This window comes from Choloepus didactylus, chromosome 12 (assembly GCF_015220235.1).
Source record: "Choloepus didactylus isolate mChoDid1 chromosome 12, mChoDid1.pri, whole genome shotgun sequence".
In the NCBI taxonomy this organism is placed as follows: domain Eukaryota; kingdom Metazoa; phylum Chordata; class Mammalia; order Pilosa; family Megalonychidae; genus Choloepus; species Choloepus didactylus.
Genome location: NC_051318.1, coordinates 88,468,885 through 88,490,256, shown reverse-complemented (window position 1 = coordinate 88,490,256; position 21,372 = coordinate 88,468,885). Strand labels below are relative to the sequence as shown.

At 34.9% G+C, this 21,372-nt stretch overlaps 1 protein-coding gene across 5 annotated transcripts in view; it reads right to left on the bottom strand.

Annotated features, from left to right (window-relative positions):
• Nucleotides 1-21,372, bottom strand: part of DGKH (diacylglycerol kinase eta) — a 260,817-nt gene that overhangs the window by 39,278 nt on the left and 200,167 nt on the right. For all 5 annotated transcript variants that reach the window (XM_037800613.1, XM_037800616.1, XM_037800614.1 and 2 more), the window contains 5 exons: nt 17,480-17,565; nt 12,297-12,396; nt 10,312-10,585; nt 9,859-9,978; nt 6,315-6,446 (listed from right to left, as the gene is read on the bottom strand). In XM_037800613.1, coding sequence (XP_037656541.1) covers nt 6,315-6,446; nt 9,859-9,978; nt 10,312-10,585; nt 12,297-12,396; nt 17,480-17,565 — 712 coding nt within the window. The remainder of the gene's footprint in view (nt 1-6,314; nt 6,447-9,858; nt 9,979-10,311; nt 10,586-12,296; nt 12,397-17,479; nt 17,566-21,372) is intronic.

Here is a 21,372-nt window from a genome sequence, read left to right as displayed (position 1 = left end):
GTTGGTGTCAAAAATAAATAGTATGAGGCATGCAACTAGGTGAATGAACCTTGAGGACATGATATTGAGTGAAATAAGCCAGAAACAAAAGGAAAACTATTGTAAGCCCTCACTAATATAAATTTATTATACTGAGCAAATTCTGAGAATTGAATTTGGGAGCATAGGTACCAGGGGACAGACTGTGGACAGAGATTGGGAAACGGGCAATGCAGGAGTGCACTCTGTTCAACAGGGCTTATTGCAAAGGTTTGTCGATTGTAAGCTCTTACAGTAGTCACATCTATTCCTGAGTTTTGAATGTTAATTAAGAGATGTTTATTTGGTACAAAGTTTATATTCTCTGTAGCACACTTTCTAATACAACCGGTATTATGGTCAGTTTATTTAAACAACATGACTGCACGGAATCTAGAATAGGGAATGAGGTCTTGTTATTCTGTACAGGTTAATACGATACCCCGATGCACTCCAAAGTACTTTAGGCAGGAAATTAAAAAGTGTTTGCAAAGTCCCCTTGAGGTACTGGGAAAAACGTGGAAATACTAAACTTTCCCACCTCAGGAATTCCTGATATTCCTGCAAGCATTAGGGAACACCAATTTAATAAGTCAAGCCCTTGATCTTTGGGCTTGCCCTTATGAAACTTACTCTTCCTAAGGAGAAGCTAAGCCTACATATAATTATGCCTCAGAGTAAGTCCCAGAGAACCTCTTTTGTCACTCAGATGAGGCTTCTTTCTCTCAGCCAACTCTTGCAAATAAACTCACTGCCCTCCCCTTTCTATGTGGGGCCTGACTCCCAGGGGTGTAAATCTCCCTGGCAATGAGGGGACAGGACTCCCAGGGATGGGCCTGGCCCTGGCATCGTGGGATTGAGAAAGCCTTCTTGACCAAAAGGGGGGAAAGAAATGAAACAAAGTTTCAGTGACTGAGAGATCTCCGAGTTAGGAGGTCAATCTGGAGGTTATTCTCACACATTATACAGATATTCCTTTTTAGTTTCTAATGTATTAGAATAGCTAGAAATACCTGAATCTGTTGAATGATAATCCAGTAGAATTGATTCTTGAAGATAACTGCATAACTACATAGCTTTCATCATGTGACCATGTGATAGTGAAAACCTGGTGACTGACACTCCCTTTAACCAGTGTATGGGCAGATGATTAATAAAATAATGACAAAAAACATATAAATAATGGGGGGGGATGAGGGGCATGGGATGGTTTGGGTGATCCTTTTTATTTCTTTATATATATTTTTTGGAGTAATGAAAAGTCTCGAAAATTGATTGTGGCAATGAATGCACAACTATACTATGATACTGTGAGCAACTGATTGTATACTACAGATGGCTTATATGGTGTGTGAGTATATCTCAATAAAATTGCATTTAAAAAAGTAAAAAATGTAGTAAAATATTAAACACAGGCATTTATGAATTTTAGAAGATTACAGTATTGAAGTAAAGAATGAAGCTTCTATCCTATATCCAAAAATGTAAAACCACAATTATTTCAATATGCTTTCTAATGAACTTTATGATCTACTCAAGCCAACATTAAGGCTAGAAGCACTAAAGTCTGGAGAGAAGATAAAGTAATAAGGGACTAAGGGCACAAAAGGGAAGGAAGGAATAGTGAAAAAAACATGTCATGCTAATAGAGAAACACTGGGATACCAGGAAAACAAAGTGTTCTTAAAGGATTATTATGATTCCTTATCATAGCCACTAAACTTTAGCCAATTATCAAGTAACCAGGATGAATTTTATGTCATTTAATTTACTAGTTTTGAATCTGCAATGGCATACACTGTTATATCAATTTTTCTTATATCTAAGTAAACAAATAAATAAAACAATATTTCTGGTGAGAATAAAGAATAGCTTGGAGAGGTGAAGAGCCATCCTCCAGCTGCCTCCCAGAAAAGCATAACATTTTCTAAAATGTTTTCAGGTTAGCCATATTCTCAGCTTGCAAACTCAGAAGAGTCTTGCAAACCTCAGCAGGGTTTCTGGTTGGAAGACAGATGTATCTCCATGGAGTCCTTTCCTGAACTAGACATGTTCTTAATCTTTTTTTTTTTTTTTTTAATGTTATTGAGATATCATTCATTCACCATAGAATTTACCCCTTTAAAGTATATAATTCATTTGTTTTTAGTGTTTACCAATGTTGGACAATCAGCATCACTATGTAATTCCAGAACTTTTTCATCACCCTAAAGGAAACACTATACCCATTAGCTCTTATTCATTACCCATTCCCTACTCTCTCCCAGTTCCCCAAAATTACCAACCAATTTTTGTCTCCATGGATTTACCAATTCTGGACATTTTCTATAAATGGAATCATACACTATGTGGCCTTTTGTGTCTGGTTTTCCTCAATTAACATAATGTCTTCAAGATTCATCCATGTTTAGCATGTGTTAGTACTTCATTCCTTTAGTGGCTGAGTAATATTCCATTGTATGGATATATCACTTTGGTTTATCCATTTATTATTGATAAACATTTGTGTTGTTACTTTTTAGCTATTATGATTAACGCTGCCGTGAACATTCATGTACAAGTTTTTGTGTGGACACATGTTTTCATTTTTCTTGGGTACATATCCAGGGGTGGAATTACTGAGTCATATGATAACTTTATGTCTCCAGGAACTGCCAAACTGTTTTCCAAAGTGACTGCACCATATTACATTACTACCAGCAATATATGAAAGTTCACATTTCTCCACATCCTTGCCAATATCTGTTATTATCTTTTATGACCACAGCCATCCTAGCCATATGAAATGACACCTCAATGTGTGGTTTTGATTTGCATTTCCATGATGAATAAAATAATAATGATGTTGAGTATCTTTTCATGTGCTTACTGGAACATTTGTATATGTATATCTTTTCTTGATAAATGTCTATTCAAATTTTTTGCTCATCTTTTAAACAGGTTGTCTTTTTATAATTGAATTATAAGAATTCTTTATATATTCTGGATATTAGTTCCTTATTAGATATATTATTTGTAAATGTTTTCTCCCATACTGTGGGTTGTGTTTTCATTTTCCTGATAGTGTCCTTTGAAATACCAAAGTTTTTAGTTATGATGAATCCAATTTACATATGTTTTCTTTTGCTGTTTGTGCTCTTGGTATCATATCTAAGTAACCACTGCCTAATCCAAGGTCATGGAAATGTATGCCTATATTTTTTTCTAAGAGTTTCATAATGTTAGCTCTTATATTTAGATTTTTTATCCAACTGAGTTAATTTTTGTATATGGTGTGAGATAAGGATCCAACTTCATCCTTTATTTACATGTGGATATCTAGTTGTCCCACCCCCATATGTTGAAAAGACTTATCTTTCCCCATTGAATTATCTTAGCACCTTCTTGAATCAGCAATTGACCATAAAGGTAAGAGTGTATTTTTGGACTCTCATCTCTATCTCACTGAGCTGTATGTCTGTCCTTATGCTAAACCACATTGTGATTACCCTAGTTTTGTAGTAAGCTTTGAAATTGGTAAGTTTGAGTCTTCCAACTTTATTCCTCTTTTCCAATATTGCTTGGGCTAATATGGGTTCTTTGTATTTTCAGATCAGCTTGCCAATTTCTGCAAAAAAGAAAGCTGGGATTTTGTTAGGGATTGTGTTAAATCTGTAGATCAATTTGGAGAGTACTGTCATTTTAATAATGTTAAATTATCCAATCCAAGAACATGGGATGTCTTTCTATTTATTTAGGTTTTCTTAAATTTCTTTCAGTAATGTTCTGTAGATTTCAGTGTTCAAGTCTTGCACTTCTTTTGCTGAATTTCTTTCTAAGCATTTTATTCTTTCTTATGCTATTATAAATGGAATTATTTACTTATTTTCATTTTTGGATCATTCATTGCTAGCGTTTATAAATACAATTGATTTTTGTATATTGATTTTATATCCTGTAACCTTGCTGACCTCCTTTATTAGCTTAAATACTTCTTTGTGTGGGGTTTTTTGTATGTGGATTCCTATGTATAAGAGAAAAGAGATAGTTTTACTTCTTCCTTTCCAATCTGGATCCCTTTTATTTCTTTTTCTTGCCTAATTGCTCTGGTTAGAACCCCTAGTACAAGGTTGAATAGAAATAGTGAGAACAGATATTTTTGTCTTGTTCCTATCTTATGGAGAAAGCTTTCAGTCTCCGAGCAGTAAGTTTGATGTTAGCTGTGGTTTTCTTTTTTGATGCCCTTTATCAGGTTGAAGAAGTTCCTTTTTATTTCTAGTTTGTTGAGTGTTTTTACCAAGAAAGGGTGTGGGATTTTGTCAAACACTTTTCTGCATTTACTGAGATGGTCATGTCAATGTTCTTTATTCTATTAACATGGTATATATTATTCACTGATTTTTATATATTGAACCACCTTTGCCTTTCTGGGATAAATCCCACTTGATTACAGTATATAAACTTTTTTAAATGTTGCTAGATTAAGTTGTAAGTATTTTGAGGATTTTTGCATCTCTATTCATCAGGGATGTTGGTCTGCAGTTTTTTTTTTTTTTTTTTTCTTGTTATGGCTTTGGTTTTTTTTCAGAGTAACAGGCCTTGTGGAATGAGTTGGGAATTGTTTTCTCCTCTTCTAACTTTTGGAGGAGTTTATGAGGTATTGGTGTTAATTCTTCTTTAAACACTGGTGTAATTCACCAGTGAAGCCATCAGGTCAGGCCTGGGCTTTTCTCTTTGGATTATGAACTCAATCTTTTTACTGTTATTGGTCTATTCACATTTTCTGTTTCTCCTTTAATTAGTTTTGATAGTGATTTTCTAGGAATTTTTCCATTTCATCTAGATTATCTAAAGTGTTGGCATACAACTTTTCATAGTATATCCTTATAATGCTTTTTATTTCTACAAGATCCATAGTGATGCACTCTCAGCAATTTGAGTCCTCTCTTTTTTTTTTTTTTTTGGTCAGTCTAGCAAAGGTTTGTCAATTTTGTTGAACTTTTCAAAGAACTAACTTTTGAATTCATTGATTTTCTGTATTGTTTTTCTGTTCTCTATTTTATTTTTTCCCTTCTAATATTTACTATTTCTTTCCCTTACTTGTTTTGAGTTAAGTTTACTATTCCTTTCCCAGTTTCTTAGGGTGAAGAGTTGGGCTATTGATCTGAGATCTTTCTTCTTCTTAGATGCTTATAGCTATCAATTTCCCCCTAAGCAAGCACTGCTTTCACTGTATCGAGTACATTTGATAGACGGTATTTTCATTTCAATCATCTCAAAGTATTGTCTAATTTCTTTTGTGATTTCTTCTTTGACCCACTACTTATTTAGGTGTGTAGTGTTTAATTTCCAGATATTTGAGAATTTTACAAATTTCCTTGCACAACTCATTTCTAATTTCATTCCATAATGGTTGGAGAACATACTTTGTGTGATTTCAATCCTTATAAATCTATTGAGAATTGTTTTATGGCCTGGCAGATGGTCCATCCTGGAAAATATTCCATATGTACTTGAGGAAAATGTGCATTCTGTTAGGTGAAGGGTTCTGTAGAAATCTTCAAGATCCAGTTGGTTTCTGTGTTCTTCAAGTCTGCTATTTCCTTGTTACCTCCTGTCTAGTTGTTCTATCCATCACTGGAAGTACGGTATCGAAATCTCCAAATATTATTACAGAATTGTGATTCATCTTTCAAAAGGAATTGTAGGAAAAACTTATTTTCAGGCTCTTACTTGAGTTGCAATCTACTCTGGAGTAAATCCAGAGGGTATTCACTAAGTCAAACAACTGGTATTAAAGGAATCCTCGGAAACACTCCTATTTTCCTCCATCCCCTACCCCTTACAAACCCTTTGGTTTCCACTCCTACTAGCCTAATCCCAAAGTAAATTCATTTTATCAAGGCTGGAATAGATGCCTTGTGTTCTAAAATGAAGCAATATTACTAGGCCAAAAATGACTACAGAGATACCTGTGGCTTAAAAAACCGAAAAGACATCAGTGGAAATACTTAAGAGGTAACTGAATAGAGGGTAAGATTTATGTCAGCTAAATACATATTCCTGGGCTCTACACTCTAGAACTACTGAATTAAAATTTCCCAGGGTGGGGCCCAGAAACATGTATTTTAATACTTCCCAGTCAATTCTTATGCACACAAAGTCTAAGGACCTGGATTCTGACTGGGTCTACAATGAACATTCTTAAAAAGGAACATTTATCTTTAAGAACACATTTCTACAATACATGGAAATAAGGACTTACACATTTTTACATAATTACTTAAAAATCTACCATGTTTCAGAATCTGTACTACCTGGACAGATTATTCTAGTGTTGAGCACTGGGAGATTCTCTCTGCTGGCTGCCACAGCTGGACCAGAGCAGATATCAGTTTGGGCATAGCCACGACTTGTCTGCCCATCTGGAGACTGGGGTGTGGTTTTAACTGTTGGCAAAGAGTCCAGAAGAAAAAGAGGTAATGATATAGTTATAAAAATAAACAAGCTTCTGTAAACTCAAGGCATCAAATAATTTAATACAAGTTTAAATAAGCAGTGGAACTGAAAATATTACTTTGTGTGTACCTATTCTCTCACCATTTTGTTCTCATTTTCTTGAGATTTACTATGTGGACAGAACACTGCCATAGGTAGATGTCTTGATCTCTCAGCTCAAAAATAGGTTTATCATAATTAAAGTCAGTAATACTTGTCATTGGAATGTGATCAATCCACACCTTAAGGTAAAAAGAAATCTTTAAGCATGATGAATTTTGGAAATGGAACATATGTGTTATAATGTATACTATCAACACAGTGCAGTATTCCTTTCGTAAGTGTTAGGTGAATGATCAAATTTAATTAATGTAATTCCCAGAGTTAACATGTGAAAGACGAGTTGACATTTTCTTCCATAAATGGAAGGAAAACAGTTTTTGTTTTAAAATAAAACCAAAATACAATTCCTGTACTTATCAATTATTCAAAATAATGATTTACCCTAAACTGTTCTATCATTATTTCTTATAAAAGCTCAATATCTTTTGAAAATTATTCCAAAACACAATTACTCTCAAAGTAAACAAAAAAGAAAAACTTAATTCTACATAAACAGGGGTAATATAATGATGAGCAAATAGTACCTTTAACTAATTAGGAGCTATGGGCAGGTGACTGAAAAAACAGTAATCCTTAAACTCAATTTAAAGATACTCTAAAACTTAATTATCTTTACTCTTAATTAAGACTAATTACAAACTAACTATATTAATCTTACACTATATTCTTTCTGTTCAGAACAGTCCAGTTGCACTAAAGAAAAGTAGCAGAACAGCTGGTCTTTTATTTGACAGATGGGACTTCTGGAACTAATTTTTTATTAAAAACAACCTTTTGATATTCATCTCTGATAAAAAGCAGACATTGTCCTAATGACTAAGATTGATGGCTCACTGTAGGTAACTAAATTAATGTTTCATGGTTCTGAGACAGAACATATCATTGGCCATATTAATATATTGTTTTTTATACATCTAGACATATGAATTATTACATAAGTTAGCAATGATACAATGAGTTGCTTCAACAATAGAATGATTATTTAAGACAGAAACACTTCTATTATTGCTCTTGGTTCCCATTAAACTGGATTATTAGTCAAAAATAAGACCAGATAAACACAGTTAAAGGCTTTTCTCAACTGTGTCTATTTCAATATCAATATCTATATATCTATGTCTCTATATTTTTTGTTTACTTTGAGCACTACAATGGAAATGTGACGCTTATGAGAGTATGGTAAGGTAGAATGGTAACTGGTTGGAAAACCATTTGCAATGAGTACTGAAAAACCAATCCTCCAAAGACAGCTATTATCTTAGGGGGAATTATCAAGCAGGAAACTGTAAGGACTCCTTTGCTCAACATTTATTTCAATGGATGAAGACATAGAAGGCCTGCTTATGAATTTCACAGATGAAGTAAATTTGAGATGGTAGAATCATGCTTCAAAAAGATTTCTGACGGGACAAAATGACAGACCCAAATCAAAAAGATAAAAGTTCACAGGGATGAGTATAAACTACCTTAATTAGATTTCTAAAAAATCACCTGCACAAAAACAGAAGACCAGCTTATAGTACCTCAAGCCAAAAAAGAAGTCTTGAAAGTCTTTATAACATCAAAAGTGAATGAATAGTGTATGGGTCTCAGTGTTCCATGACACTACAGAAAATATATGGAGAATTTTGTCCAAAATGGGGCACCAAATTAAGATAAATTTTGACCAAAGGGGCGCAACCAGAAAAACAAAATGTTTGAAATCATCAAATTGAAGACTGGTACAGGATCCTTGGACAGATACCCTGGAAAAAGAAGACAAGGGGTATGGGAAGAAGATGTGTTACCATGAAAGCTGCTATCAATATCATTTAAAGGCTGCCACATGGAAGAAGAGTAAGATACAGCTCTTCAACAGAGTGCAATAAGGTGTGTAAAATTGCTTTAAATTAACCATAAAGTACAACACAAGCGCCAGTAGTTGTTAATGCTAACATTGTGATATATAAAACCCCATTAATAATTGCAATCATGGGTAGAATTATAAGGGAGAATAAATATAAAGCTCAATATAAAGAGCAACTTTTTAACAATTAGAATGTGACCACCAAATGCCAGTATTGAAAGTGAGTGGTCCAAAGGCTCAACAACCAGCTGGCAAGGTGACAGAATATGCCTGAATTGAATTCTATGCCGCAAGAGGGACATGAAGCTCTGAAAGATCCAAGTTTATACAATATGCCCACATTAGGTTGTATTCTGGACATGTAAGTTCTACAAGGTCTAATTATGAAGTCTCAAAAAATTTTAAATGCAAGTAAAGAATATTCTCTCAAAGTTAATATAAGTAGTAGAAGCAACACTACAGTGATGATGGTGATGATGATGATGACAGCAAACACTCTTATACAGCAGTGAGTACACACTGTTCTAGCCATATAGCTCTATGAAGTAGGTACAGTATCTTCATTTTACAGATGAGGAAACCAAAGAGAGGTTAAGTAATCTGCCCAAATTTATATGTAATGAAAGTAAAAGCAAAAACCTAATGACTGCAAACAGTTCTGATATAATGGTGTTGACTTTTTGATTACTATGTAATTATTGTCCCATTATTTTCTCATCCTCATTAATATTTTAATTTCTACTTTGTTTTATTCCAGTGTCCTAAGAATTTTCCTTTATACAACATAAAATATTAAAGGTATTTATTTATCTTCAATTAAAACGTAAATAGAACAGTTGATATTTTTCAACCAATTACAAATCAATTTCTTGGAAAAAATAATTTTGATAGAGAAACGGTTGTAACTAGGTGTCCTGTGACTGTAAAGCTTAATTTAGCAATAAAGATTATCAACCTAGAATGTTGATGAATGGAATTCAAGGGACTGCTGAATTATTTAAATTATAAGCCAGATTTTATGGGTAGGGGGTTTGTAGCTTTCATACAATTGCCAAAAGAATCTGTGGGTTAAAATCTAGTGATCTGGGTGTTTTTCCCTTCTTTCCTCAGAAAAAAATAAGATATTTAGCTGTCTTTGTTCCTGTAATCCTTAGCTTATCATTATGATTTCTGGAGAATATTATAAAAGAGGGATGGAAAGATTCTTGACATTTGTCGAAATAATCTCCATTAACTTTATTATTTTAGCATTCATAAAAATCTAAGATTTAACACCTGAAAAGCTTTGTCAAAAATAAATATTCAAATGGTTTATTTCAAACTAAGTCATTTGAAAACAAAAGCAAAATTACATTTTACTTAATCCCAAAATAATTTTATCCTAGTTTTCTTACCGGCTAATGATTCTTTTCCATCATCTTTAGAATCTTCTTTACATTCATCTGTTTCTGCATGATCATATTCTGATGACTGATTATCTGGATCACAGGGGTGACCTGACTGCTCATCTATAACTTTAAGTAGTAAGAAGATAAATAAGTTTGGACAAGTAAAAATAAAATCCATTAATATTAAGATATGCTTAGGAAAGATACATTGAAACATACACCAGAAGAAATTCCATATTACAAACATAGATATAGTATTTAAATTAATTTTCAAAATTCAGGTTTCAAATGTACTTTAAGTATTTCTGAGATTTTATTTATCATTAATATGCTGACTCTTACTACTAAATTAAAAAATAAGTCTAAGCACAAATTTCATTTTAATGGCTTTATTTTCTATCTTTGCTTGCAATAGGAGTGCTACTAAATTCTTCAAAGGCTAATTTTGCTAGTGTGTACCTTTTCCGGCTTGTTCAATGACTTGCCTCACTGCTTTCTTTAAACTGTCTGCCCGCGACAGTATTTCCCTTGATTTTAAGGTTTTCTGTGAGGGCAGCCTGGTGAGTTCATCCATGAGTTGTCCTTTGCTTTCACACAAGGATTCGTCACTGGAAGATTCCACAGGATCTACTTCTACAAAGACAGGGCAATCCCCGTGAAGCGCTGACGCAGCCTGACCCTCTGTGTGCACAGCCTGGAGGAGTTGCTCCAGCTTCTCATTTAGGACTGAACACTACGAAAACAGAAATACCATAATGAGAGAATCAACAATAAGCAGTCAGATCAGCTGCAAAAAATACAAAACTCTTTAAGTAAGATGATTTGAACGTTGACTCACAAAAGAGAAACACTAAAATTCAAATGTCTACCACATATGATTCTACAGATATTTTGGTTCAGGGAGTATGTAATTTTAAAATCTCTATTTAGTAGAGATGGAAAAATGGTATTTTTAAATTAATGGTTTCTGAATTATAGAGAAGCTACTATAACTATACTTCAGATAGTTTATGGACTAAATTTATAATTTAAAAAAACAAAATAACAATTTGTATGTAGGTTTCATTGATTTACATCTCAGACTCCCATTTCATGGATAAACATCCTACAGCTTTTGTACATATATTCTTCCTTAAAAGAAAATAGCAAACATTTTATACATAAGTGACACATTACACAAAATTATTCATTAGTCAAAGTTTGCTATAAATTACATATGTTTTTATTTTTTGAAGTAATCAACTTATGGCACCATTTTGAGCATGATAAACTGGAGGTCTGGCGAGTTTTGGCCAGCTCGCATTCAAAGCTTTGGTTTGCAAAGGAGTGAACAGCTTCTAGGGGATTACTGGCTCGAAGAAAGAATAAAAAGGAACATGCACAAGGCTAAAGGGGTAACGGAAGAGAGATACATAAAGATAAACAATTTGACTCTCCCCTGGTTTTTTCTGCTTTTCTTGAATTATTGGGGTTGAAGAAACATTTGGTTCTGAACCCGTCAATGCTACCCTGTAATATACCTTCCATCTCCACAGTTTCCAGTCCTTCCTTCCTCCATTTAGTTGTCTATGATGACATGCCAAGACAATTACTACAGAAATAGTTCAGAGAAAAAAAGTGTGGCTAGAGGGTTTCTGCTTTCTGGAACTCTCCATAGGGCAGGAGAAAACAAGAGAAAGAGGCTGAATGCTTCAAAAATACGTTTATTTCTACGTTTCTTTCCCTCCACGCAATTAATCCACCAGCTATAGTATGAATCTGGGGGACCTAATTCCTTTGCAAACCCAGTATACCCAGGCCTTTCATAAGAATGTCCTTTCGTGAGCCCAGACAATAGCTTTTGAGGTTCAGTGAGCTGTTATTTTAGCCACAGAAAGCTGATGAAGGGGAAAAATCTGCAAGGAAAAAGGCAGTGTGAGAAAAAAGAACTCTGTAAGGGGCCTAGGGTTGTAGTGCCTGGGCCATCCAAGGAACCTGCTGGGAGGAAGCCTGGCTGGCCTGGACGTGGAGGCCCCCAATCCTCCTCCCCACTGGAACACCTCATTGCACTGTCCCCTGTGACCTCACTAGTGTGCATTTCCCCTTGGAGGTGCCTATCAGTGGGAAAAGGGATTTGAGTTACAAAATTCAGCTTGTCGGATAGTTTTCAGCAACGAAGTTTTAATACACGTTAAAGGGCCACCATAAAAGAGAATATACAGACACACACATATATATACATAAAAGAGAACACACACACACACATATACACACATATATACACAAACATATATATACATATATATGTATATATTTAAAACCCTCATATCAGATTTGAAAATATTTTTTCTCTTGATTTCAGATGTTTTGGCAGGCCAATTGCTTAATCAGTTTAGCTTTAAAACCCAGGTTGGTTTTAACACTGTTAGAAAAACACATGCACACCCTGAACACGTCCCTCTTACTTTACTGGATATTGCATCCGATTCAACAGCATTTTCCAATGTTTTCTCATAGGCCTTCTCTACTTTGGCAACGAAGTCCTTGATAGTTTCACATAATATCCTTTGAGGCAAAGAAATTGTACAATTCAGTAAACTTAGGTTGATTTCCTCTGATTTATAGACATATTTAAAAATAAAAACAATAGGCAAACTGTCAAAATATCTGGATCATTTGTACATAAATCCATACCTCCCCCTGCTGTGAAAGAGGTCCCATAAATTTAAGGAGTTCTAGATGATAAATGGATACAAGAAGAAACCTTGCTCTATGTAATGTAAATAAAAATAATTTTAAGGTTGTTACAAGACTTTTTCAAATATTTAAATTAAATTCTTGAGAAAAGCTCTGATCCTATGAAATCTGTGGCCAAGAGAGCTGATGAATGGAAACTTGAAAGTTTAGGGGTTGCTTGCCACCTAAGTTGTATGGAGAATCAGAAGAAATGGTTTATCTTATGGCCCATTAAATTCCATATTCCAGAAAGTATATGATATTTATATTTTGAGGGAATGAATTAACCTTCTATTACATCTAAATAGTGAATACAGTTTAAAAAATAGAAATAAAATATACACTTAAAAACAGTATGATTTCAAAGTCATATCAACCAGGAACTTGCAAATTGGAAAAAGTCAATTTTAAGATGTATTTACAATAGTAACATGAAAGACATTTTCCGGCTGACACTTTTATACATAAAGACTTGTAGACAACATGTTCCAAAATCAAATAAGTGAAAATGGAACATGGATTTTCCTAAATAATCCATGCTAAATAAAAAAGTTTTAAATTCATATTTACATCTTTAATTAACATCAGACATAATTTCTGATGAGATATTTTCAACATTTTATTTCTTTCATTTTGTTTTCTTCCTTCAGAGTTGAACACAGTCTTTCAATTGAGGCTAATAATGATCCACATTTAGCATGCTTGATGAGCTCCACCATCATCTCAGTTACATTATCTTTAAGAGATCTATACTTTTTATCATTAGTATGAGCACCTTCTTTTATCAGTTTTATGCTTATTTTTATAAAATAGGGGCAAATGACAATAAACTGTGCAAACACTATATTAAGATAAATATGGCCATGATGCCCAAAGACAGTCACAGATTGGCAGGCAGTGTCAACACATGAGAACCTGAAAAACTCATTTTCGTCTGATATTTACAGTTCCACCCAGAAACTAAAGGTGCTTTTGAGTTAGCAGTGCATAAAATATAACATCCACTAGCTATCCATGTGCTCTGGGGAAAGATTTTTTTTTTAATTCAATTTTATTGAGCTATATCCACATACCATGCAGTCATATAAAGCGTACAATCAATTGTTCACAGTACCATTATATAGTTGTGTGTTCATCACCAAAATTAATTTTTGAACAGTTTCATTACCACACACACAAAAATAATAAGAATAAAAATTAAAGTGAAAAAGAGCAGTTAAAGTAAAAAAGAACACTGGGTGCCTTTTTTTTTTTTTGCCCCCGTTTTTCTACTCATCCATCCATACACTGGACAAAAGGGAGTGTGATCCACATGGCTTCCCCAATCACACTGTCACTCTGGGGAAAGATTTTAACAATGACATGCCTTACCTCATCAATTCAATGAGAGGACTGGTTGCCCAAATTATCTCTAAGATAGAGTCCACACATAAAATTCTATGGATCTATGATAATGGTTCCAATCTTATTATTTTTTCCTGCCATTTCCTGAAAAATTTTGTCTTCAGAACAAATTGTGTTTAAGAACTTTGTCTTTCACTTTTATAAATAAATGGTATCTGTGACTGCTGATTAGAGCTTCTGAGCCTGATACCATGCTGAGTTGATAAAAGTCCAACCAAAGTCGAAGAAGTTATAGTATGTATGTTAATCTATATTAACTACGTTTGTTAACCTACATATTAGCTGGTGCTAATGGGATGTAGCTTCTCTGACAGCATTTTTAACATTTAAAAATGGTTGAACAATATTACTGCTGTGAATTACTATTTTACAGAAATAAATTTTTAAACATGCACAAGAGGGTTAAAATGTTTTACTTTATATTGTATCATTTAACAAATAAGTAGTATTAACAAAAGAACTTTTTAGATTATCTAATATGGTTAGATAAATATGAATATTAAAAATCATTGAGTTGCACCTTTATGATTTAGGCACTTTACTGTATATATGTTATATTTCAATTAGAATTTTTTAAAGGGGGGGGACAGTTGTAGGTTTTTTAAAAGTTAAAGAGACATATAATCCAAATTCAATGTGTGAGCCTTGCTTGAATTTTGAGTTGGACAAATCAACAATAAAAGAAAAAACCCAGAACACTGAGATAATTGGGGGAAATGGAATACAGACTGAAAAATACCAATGACATGAGAGGATTATTTTAATTTTTTTTTTTTTTTAAAGATTACTAGATACACATACTGGAAGTGGAATCAAGTGATTTCTGGGATTTGCCTAGATACTGTAGCAAAAAGGTGGGAAGCTGATCGCAAAATGTTGATAAATGCTGAAGCCAGGTGGAGGGTATGGTGGGAATACATTTTACCTTTTGCCAGTCTCTACTTTCATGTAGTTTGAAAATTTTCATAACAAAAATAAAATTTTAAATATATTGCATTACTGGTATGAAGTCCTTACATACTGTTGCTTTTTTTTTTTGTCCCTGTCTTGAAACTCTTTATGAGAAATGCTCTAGAATTTTAATGTAGGGGATCTGGAGTTGTAACAGGGAGGCAGCCCAGGAGCCCAAGGGTGTGGACTGGAATGGAATGGAATCTGCTCAAGGGCAGGGGAGATAGTGGGGGGAAACCCAAAAGCCAGGGCAAGGAGAAGAGCCTAGACAAGGAGCCAGACCAAGGCCAAAGAAAAAAACTGAAGTGGATTTGGGTAAAACACTAGATAGGACCACAATCTAATAAAGCACTCTGTAGAGTTATGCACTCTGTTTTATTACTCAACTTAATTCTCCAAACACTCCTATGGGGGAAGAAGTATAGGCATTCTTTCCATTCATATGCCTAAAAGAGGACTTAGATCACAAAGTCAATAAACTGTTGACTCTCAACTAAGACTCCAATTTATTCCTACTCAGTAAAACACTAGAGGCTTACTCCAGTCGTTTGCAAACTATGCTCCAGTGATGTCTCAAGGGTTCCACAAATGCTTGGTTTGAGTTTCATTTAAAAATACAACGTATAATTTTTAAGATGCTCAGTGACTATTAGAGACATTTGAGACCAACAATATGTTAACTCATATTTTAGAATTTACTAGTTTTTGTGTGAATCTTGGACTAAAGCATCTTCTGCCATTTTCATTTAATTGAAGACAATTTCCTTACAATCATGTTAATCAAATAAAAAGCAGAAATAACTGGAAACTGCACCAAATATTAAACTATAACTGTTATCTACAACCTGATTGCTTATTCTCAAAAATGACTAATAATTTAATCCTATACAATTTATTAATAACAAAATAGAACTTTTTTAAAATATTGGGATTCTGTGTAAGATTTTACTTGAAAAAGGTCCCTAGTGATAAAAATGGTTTACCATATGGATATTGAGGTTAAGAAAGATAGGGAGAAAAAAGGGAGGCTACCGTGATGAGCCTGTTTACATCTGTCCAAATTTCATATCATTTGTTCCATTTAATTAAAATATATAATGTATAGGAGGTATTAATCAAACATATTAAGGTCAATGCACTTTGCTAGGAAAGGTGGCCAGATTAAAGATTTACTAAACTATACTGAAGAAAGAATAATTTTACTATTTATTACTACTACACTTCAGCTTTCCATCTTTTCTGGCAATGTCCTCTAAAATGCCTATAAGGACGTATTTGCTTCATGGGGTAAGGGTGGCAAACACAAATGGTCAGAGGTCCCGGGCAAGTAACTTAGGGTATGAGTTAGACCTGGGACGACAGGGAGTGCTGGAGCCAGGGACTTGTTGGAGAATTGTACACTTTACCATACAGCAACACAATTCATTTTAAAAGCTTAAAAATCCAACCAGCACCAGTGCCCATCAAACAAACGCCACCTCTACTTCAGCCAACCCATGCTCTCCCTGTCTTAAGCTGTGCATCCTCTTCCTTTTGCTTCATCCTGTTTCTGTTCTGTGGAGGTTTATGTCACGGAAAGCAATTGTTACTACATTTGTACTTTTGCCACAATCAAGTTTGTTTATGACTTCTCTTGACCTTCCTTGATTTCTTTGCCAGTTAAGTGTGTAATACATTAAAATTCGTCTATTTTTTCCTTCACCACTCACCTATCCCCTTTCTTTTCTTCTTCCTCTTCGTAGTAATATTTGTTTGCTAAGCCAGAATTCTAAACAATTCTCCTATTTTTGCTTGTCAGTTGAAAATTCAAGTTAGTTCCACCCACTTTTACTAGTTGACTTTCTAATTCTTATGACATCAGTATAGGATGCCTCAAATGAAATTCTAACCTATAGCTGGGCTGTATTTGGGATGATGATACCAAATAGCTTTGGCTCCATTTACTGAATCAACTTGGACTAAAATCTGATAACTTTGAATTAAATAAAATTTAGTATGACATTTAAACATGCTGAGAAATGTCACTGAAAAATCTCATTATTGTTTCCCTTTTACTGATGTAAACAGTTTCTATATAGCAGGGGTGTATGGAAATAACACATTATAATGAAATGTGTTTTCCATATTATAATTAATCACAAATGCTTCTTTAAATATAAATTTAGATTGACTGAACTCTAAACCCTTACTGCTGGTTATAAGGGCTCGACATTCCAATGGGTATGAAAGCACAAGGCAGGGAGTGGGGGTCTTGAAATGTAGGGAGGGATTGATTGTAATCAACAGGGAGGAGAGGAGGATTATAGATTATCTCGTAGATAACAGAAATGTTTCAAGTTAAGCACCGAAAAATATACCCTCTCTCTATATATTGTAAAATAAGATGTTAAAGTGACTTTTTAACACAGACAACTCAAATTTAGTATATCATTCTACAAGCTACTTCTCAGATAGATTTTGAAAGGAAAAATCACAAAGAAATGAAATAATAGTAGGAACCGGCTTTCCTTTCATTTCTACCAGGTAACTATTTCATGACTTAAACCCCACCACTCACTTGGCAGACGATCTGACCACTGCATATTCATCAGAATTGAGGATTGTTGAAAGATGAGCTGCAACTGAGTCTTCATAAATTGTCATCTACAACAACAACAAAAAAAACCTTACACTGTATAAACGTTGCCGGCATTTATATAACTCAGTTTTACTGCTTCCAGATGAGAACTGTTCATGACACACAAGAGGCAGGGCCATGGCTGTAATTAAATATATTCCTCCTGTGAAAGGTTTTTAGTTTCTGGAATTTTTTAATTTATATTCCTAGGAAAACCCATAAAAACCCCTTGTTAAAAATTTTCAAAAAAATATTAAATAGCTGAATATATAAATAACTTTTACAAATTAGTTCAAAAAAGCCAGACAACCTAGCAAAAAAAATGGGCAAAAGACCAGAAATTTAAATAAGAGGATATCTAAATGGTCCTAAATGGATGAGAAGGTGTGTAACCTCCTCACCATCAGGCAAATGCAAACTAAAACCACAATGCGGTACCACTATATATCCATCAGAAGAGCGAAAATGGAAACAACAGCAACGATAACAACTGATGGAAAATGCTGGGTGGTGGCAAGGTCGTGAAGCAACAGAGCTATTGGTGGGAGGGCAAGTGGATACACTCTAGAAGACTGTTTGGTAGTATCTGTTAAAGCTGGACATGTTCAGACATCCCGTAGGACCCAACAATTCAACTTTGGACATACACACACCAAAGAGATGTAAATGTGTGTTCCCTAAAGGCATGTAGGAGAATGTCCATAGCAGCATTCATTGAAATGTAGAATGGATAACAAACTGTAGTATATTCGTGCAATGGAATACTAGAGGACAAGGAGAATGAATGATTTACAACTATGCCACAATATAGACGAATCTCACAGATGTAAAATTGAGTAAAAGAATTCAGAAACATAAGAGTGCAAACAGAATGATTCTATTTAATAAGGTACAAAACCAGACAAAACTAACTTATGCTGCTAGAAGTCAGAACAGTGGTTACAGGGGTGGAGGGGCGGTGGTGAAAGTGTGCACCGGGGGGCTTGTGGTGTCCTGTGACCGGTCTCGTGATGTGGGTGCTGGCTGCATGGATTTGTTGAGTTTCTGAAAACTTGTCGAGCTGTACCTTTATGAAATGCACACCTTTCTGTATGTAAATTATACTTCAATAAAAACTTTAAAAATGCTGACTGCACTGTCACACAGGCATGTAAATAAACATATCTCTCAAATAAAATAATCAATGTGCCAAGAGAGTCCTGTATCTTGTTCTTATTGGACTCTGTCATGGCCCAAGAGGGCTTTTGTAGCCAAAGGACTAAAGAAAGCGCCGGACACGTTCTGAGACATGAGACTCTGTTATGGGCCTTAGCTACAGGGTGGGGAAGTCCAGTCACGCTGCCCTGAATTCAAGAGCTTCTCTGAATGGATTCAGGAGCTGCTCTGAATGGTGGCATGTTCAGAGCTCAATGTGAAAATCCTCCGCACTTTGGGGGAGCTGAATAAGCTGGTTGTAAGGGCTGGACATTCCAATGGGTATGAAAGCATCAGGCGGGGAGTGGGGGTCATGCAACGTAGGGAAGGATTGACTGTAATCAACAGGGAGTAGGGGAGGATTATAGATCATCTTGTAGATAACAGATCTCAGGGAACAGGTAGTTTCAGGTATAGATTACAGTTAGCAACTTATATTACAAGGAGAATAGGTCAAACCTTAACTGTCCTAGGTCAAGCAAACTGCTGTGTGCAGTCTTCAAGAATTTGGGGGCCCGGGGCTCCCACAGACTCCAACTAAAACATCCTGTTGAAAGAACATTCCCTAATACATGAACATGTGCAATATATAAACAGCCTCATATTCAGTTTCCTATCAGATGTTTGCCTTAAATGTCACACAGCTAAAAAATGTCCAGTGGAAACCATCTGCTCTATCCACGCTGGCCTCCCAAGCTCTTTGGCCTGACTCAGAGACTCTTCATCACTTTTCACCAATGAGCAGCAGATTATTCAGACAACTGAAGATTTACATTAAACCCCCATACAGCTTTGCTGACTAGCCTCTTCCCAGAGGAATCTCATTCCTGATCTTTACTCAATTCCATCAGTGGCTAGTTCATATGTTACTCTTAAATTTCTATCTTATCTCCTTTAAAGGCAGACCATATACAGAAAAGGAATTTTACATGAAAGTAAGGAGGGTAGGGGAGGATCCCCAACATGACAAACAGAATTATACTGACCCATAAATCCATTTCATTGATCTCTTGGTCTAACTGCTAAAAACTGAACGTTTACAGTTAAGACTGTTAAAAAAAATCTAAGAAAGGAAATATTCATCCAAAATATGATTTTTATTTCTCCTCCTTAAAGGCTAGATTGCCACAAAGTCTAAGAAGGTAAGGGAAATATTTTAAACTTTTTGTTAATGCCATTTGAATTTGTATTTAAGAATCCAAGTTTTTGACCATTAAAAAAATTCAAAGACAAATACAATTTCTTTCAGTGGAAAATAAAACAGCCCCTATATGCAAGGATAAAACTGTAGATGTCACTTACTAATCTATTTTGTAGTCACTTAGTAGGGTCTGGGAAATAGGTAATAATAGTTAGAACTTGTATTGTGTAACAGTATGATTACGTACTTTGTATATATTTACCCCACTAATTTGTCTGTTTTACAGCCAAAGGACCTGAAGTTTAGGGGAATTAAGTGGCGGGACTGTGACCCACTGCTAAGAAACTGTAGACCAGCTAGTGGAACCAGCTCTGCAAACTCCAGGCTTTCCACCACACAGTCCTGAAATGAATCTTCATCTTTGCTTTCACCATTTCTCGACTGTATCATCAACGGCCTCCTAATTGGGCTTCCTATGTCTCTCTTATCTCCTTCCAATCCATCCTCCACTTCACAACACAGCAGCTTCCTTCTACAATGCAAATCTGATCACGTCACGTGCCTACTTAACATCTGAGTGGATCCCACCTACTTTCTACTTACAGTCAAACTCTTCAGCTGATACTCGAGTCCTTCCCTAATTCTCAAGCCCCAACATGACTGGAACCCTCCTCTCTTCTGGCATATCTTCTCAACACTCTTCACACATGCTCTAAAATATAGAATTTCTAGGAGTGGCCCCACCGTGCCATAGTATCTCAGCTCACTGCCTTATGGAGATGCTCCCTCATGTACAGACCTTCTCCAGCTGGCTAATTTCTACTTCTTCTTCTTCTTCTTTTTTTTTTTTTTTTGGTGCTGAAAACACAGTTGAGGCACAACCTCCTCTGGAAGGATCCCCCTGAACTTGCCAGGCTGAGAACCCTCCCTTCTGAGTTCACAGCAGCCTTCACGTCTTAGTAGTTTTTTCTCATTATCCCTAGACCAGTAGAAAGAGCATGTTGGCATGGGAACTTTACATTAAACGTGAACAACAAAATTTTCTAATATTGAGGACTGTTAAACAATGGAATCATTGTTACTGAAGGAACAAAAGCATCACTAATTTTACAATGTTTAAAAGGTACAACAGCAAACATTATTGCCATAGGGAATTAATCAATAAAACTACCACATTTGCTTAAGCTCCCTGATTTGATAGCAGCAGAATGCCAATGGTTAAAAAGATAGGTAGGAAGATCTACCACATCTTGTGTCTTTCTAGGGAAAATGAAAAAAGTAATACTTGTTTCATAATCATGCACAAGGAAATTTTATATATAGATATAGATAGATAGATATATATATAGATATATATATATGTATGTATGTATGTATGTATGTATGTATGTATGTATGTATATATGCTGGAAAATTAGGTTGAGCCAAAAAAGGAAGGTTTAGCTTACTCTTATTGCAGTTTCAGGACAAAAAGGTCACTCACAGTAAAGTGTAAGCC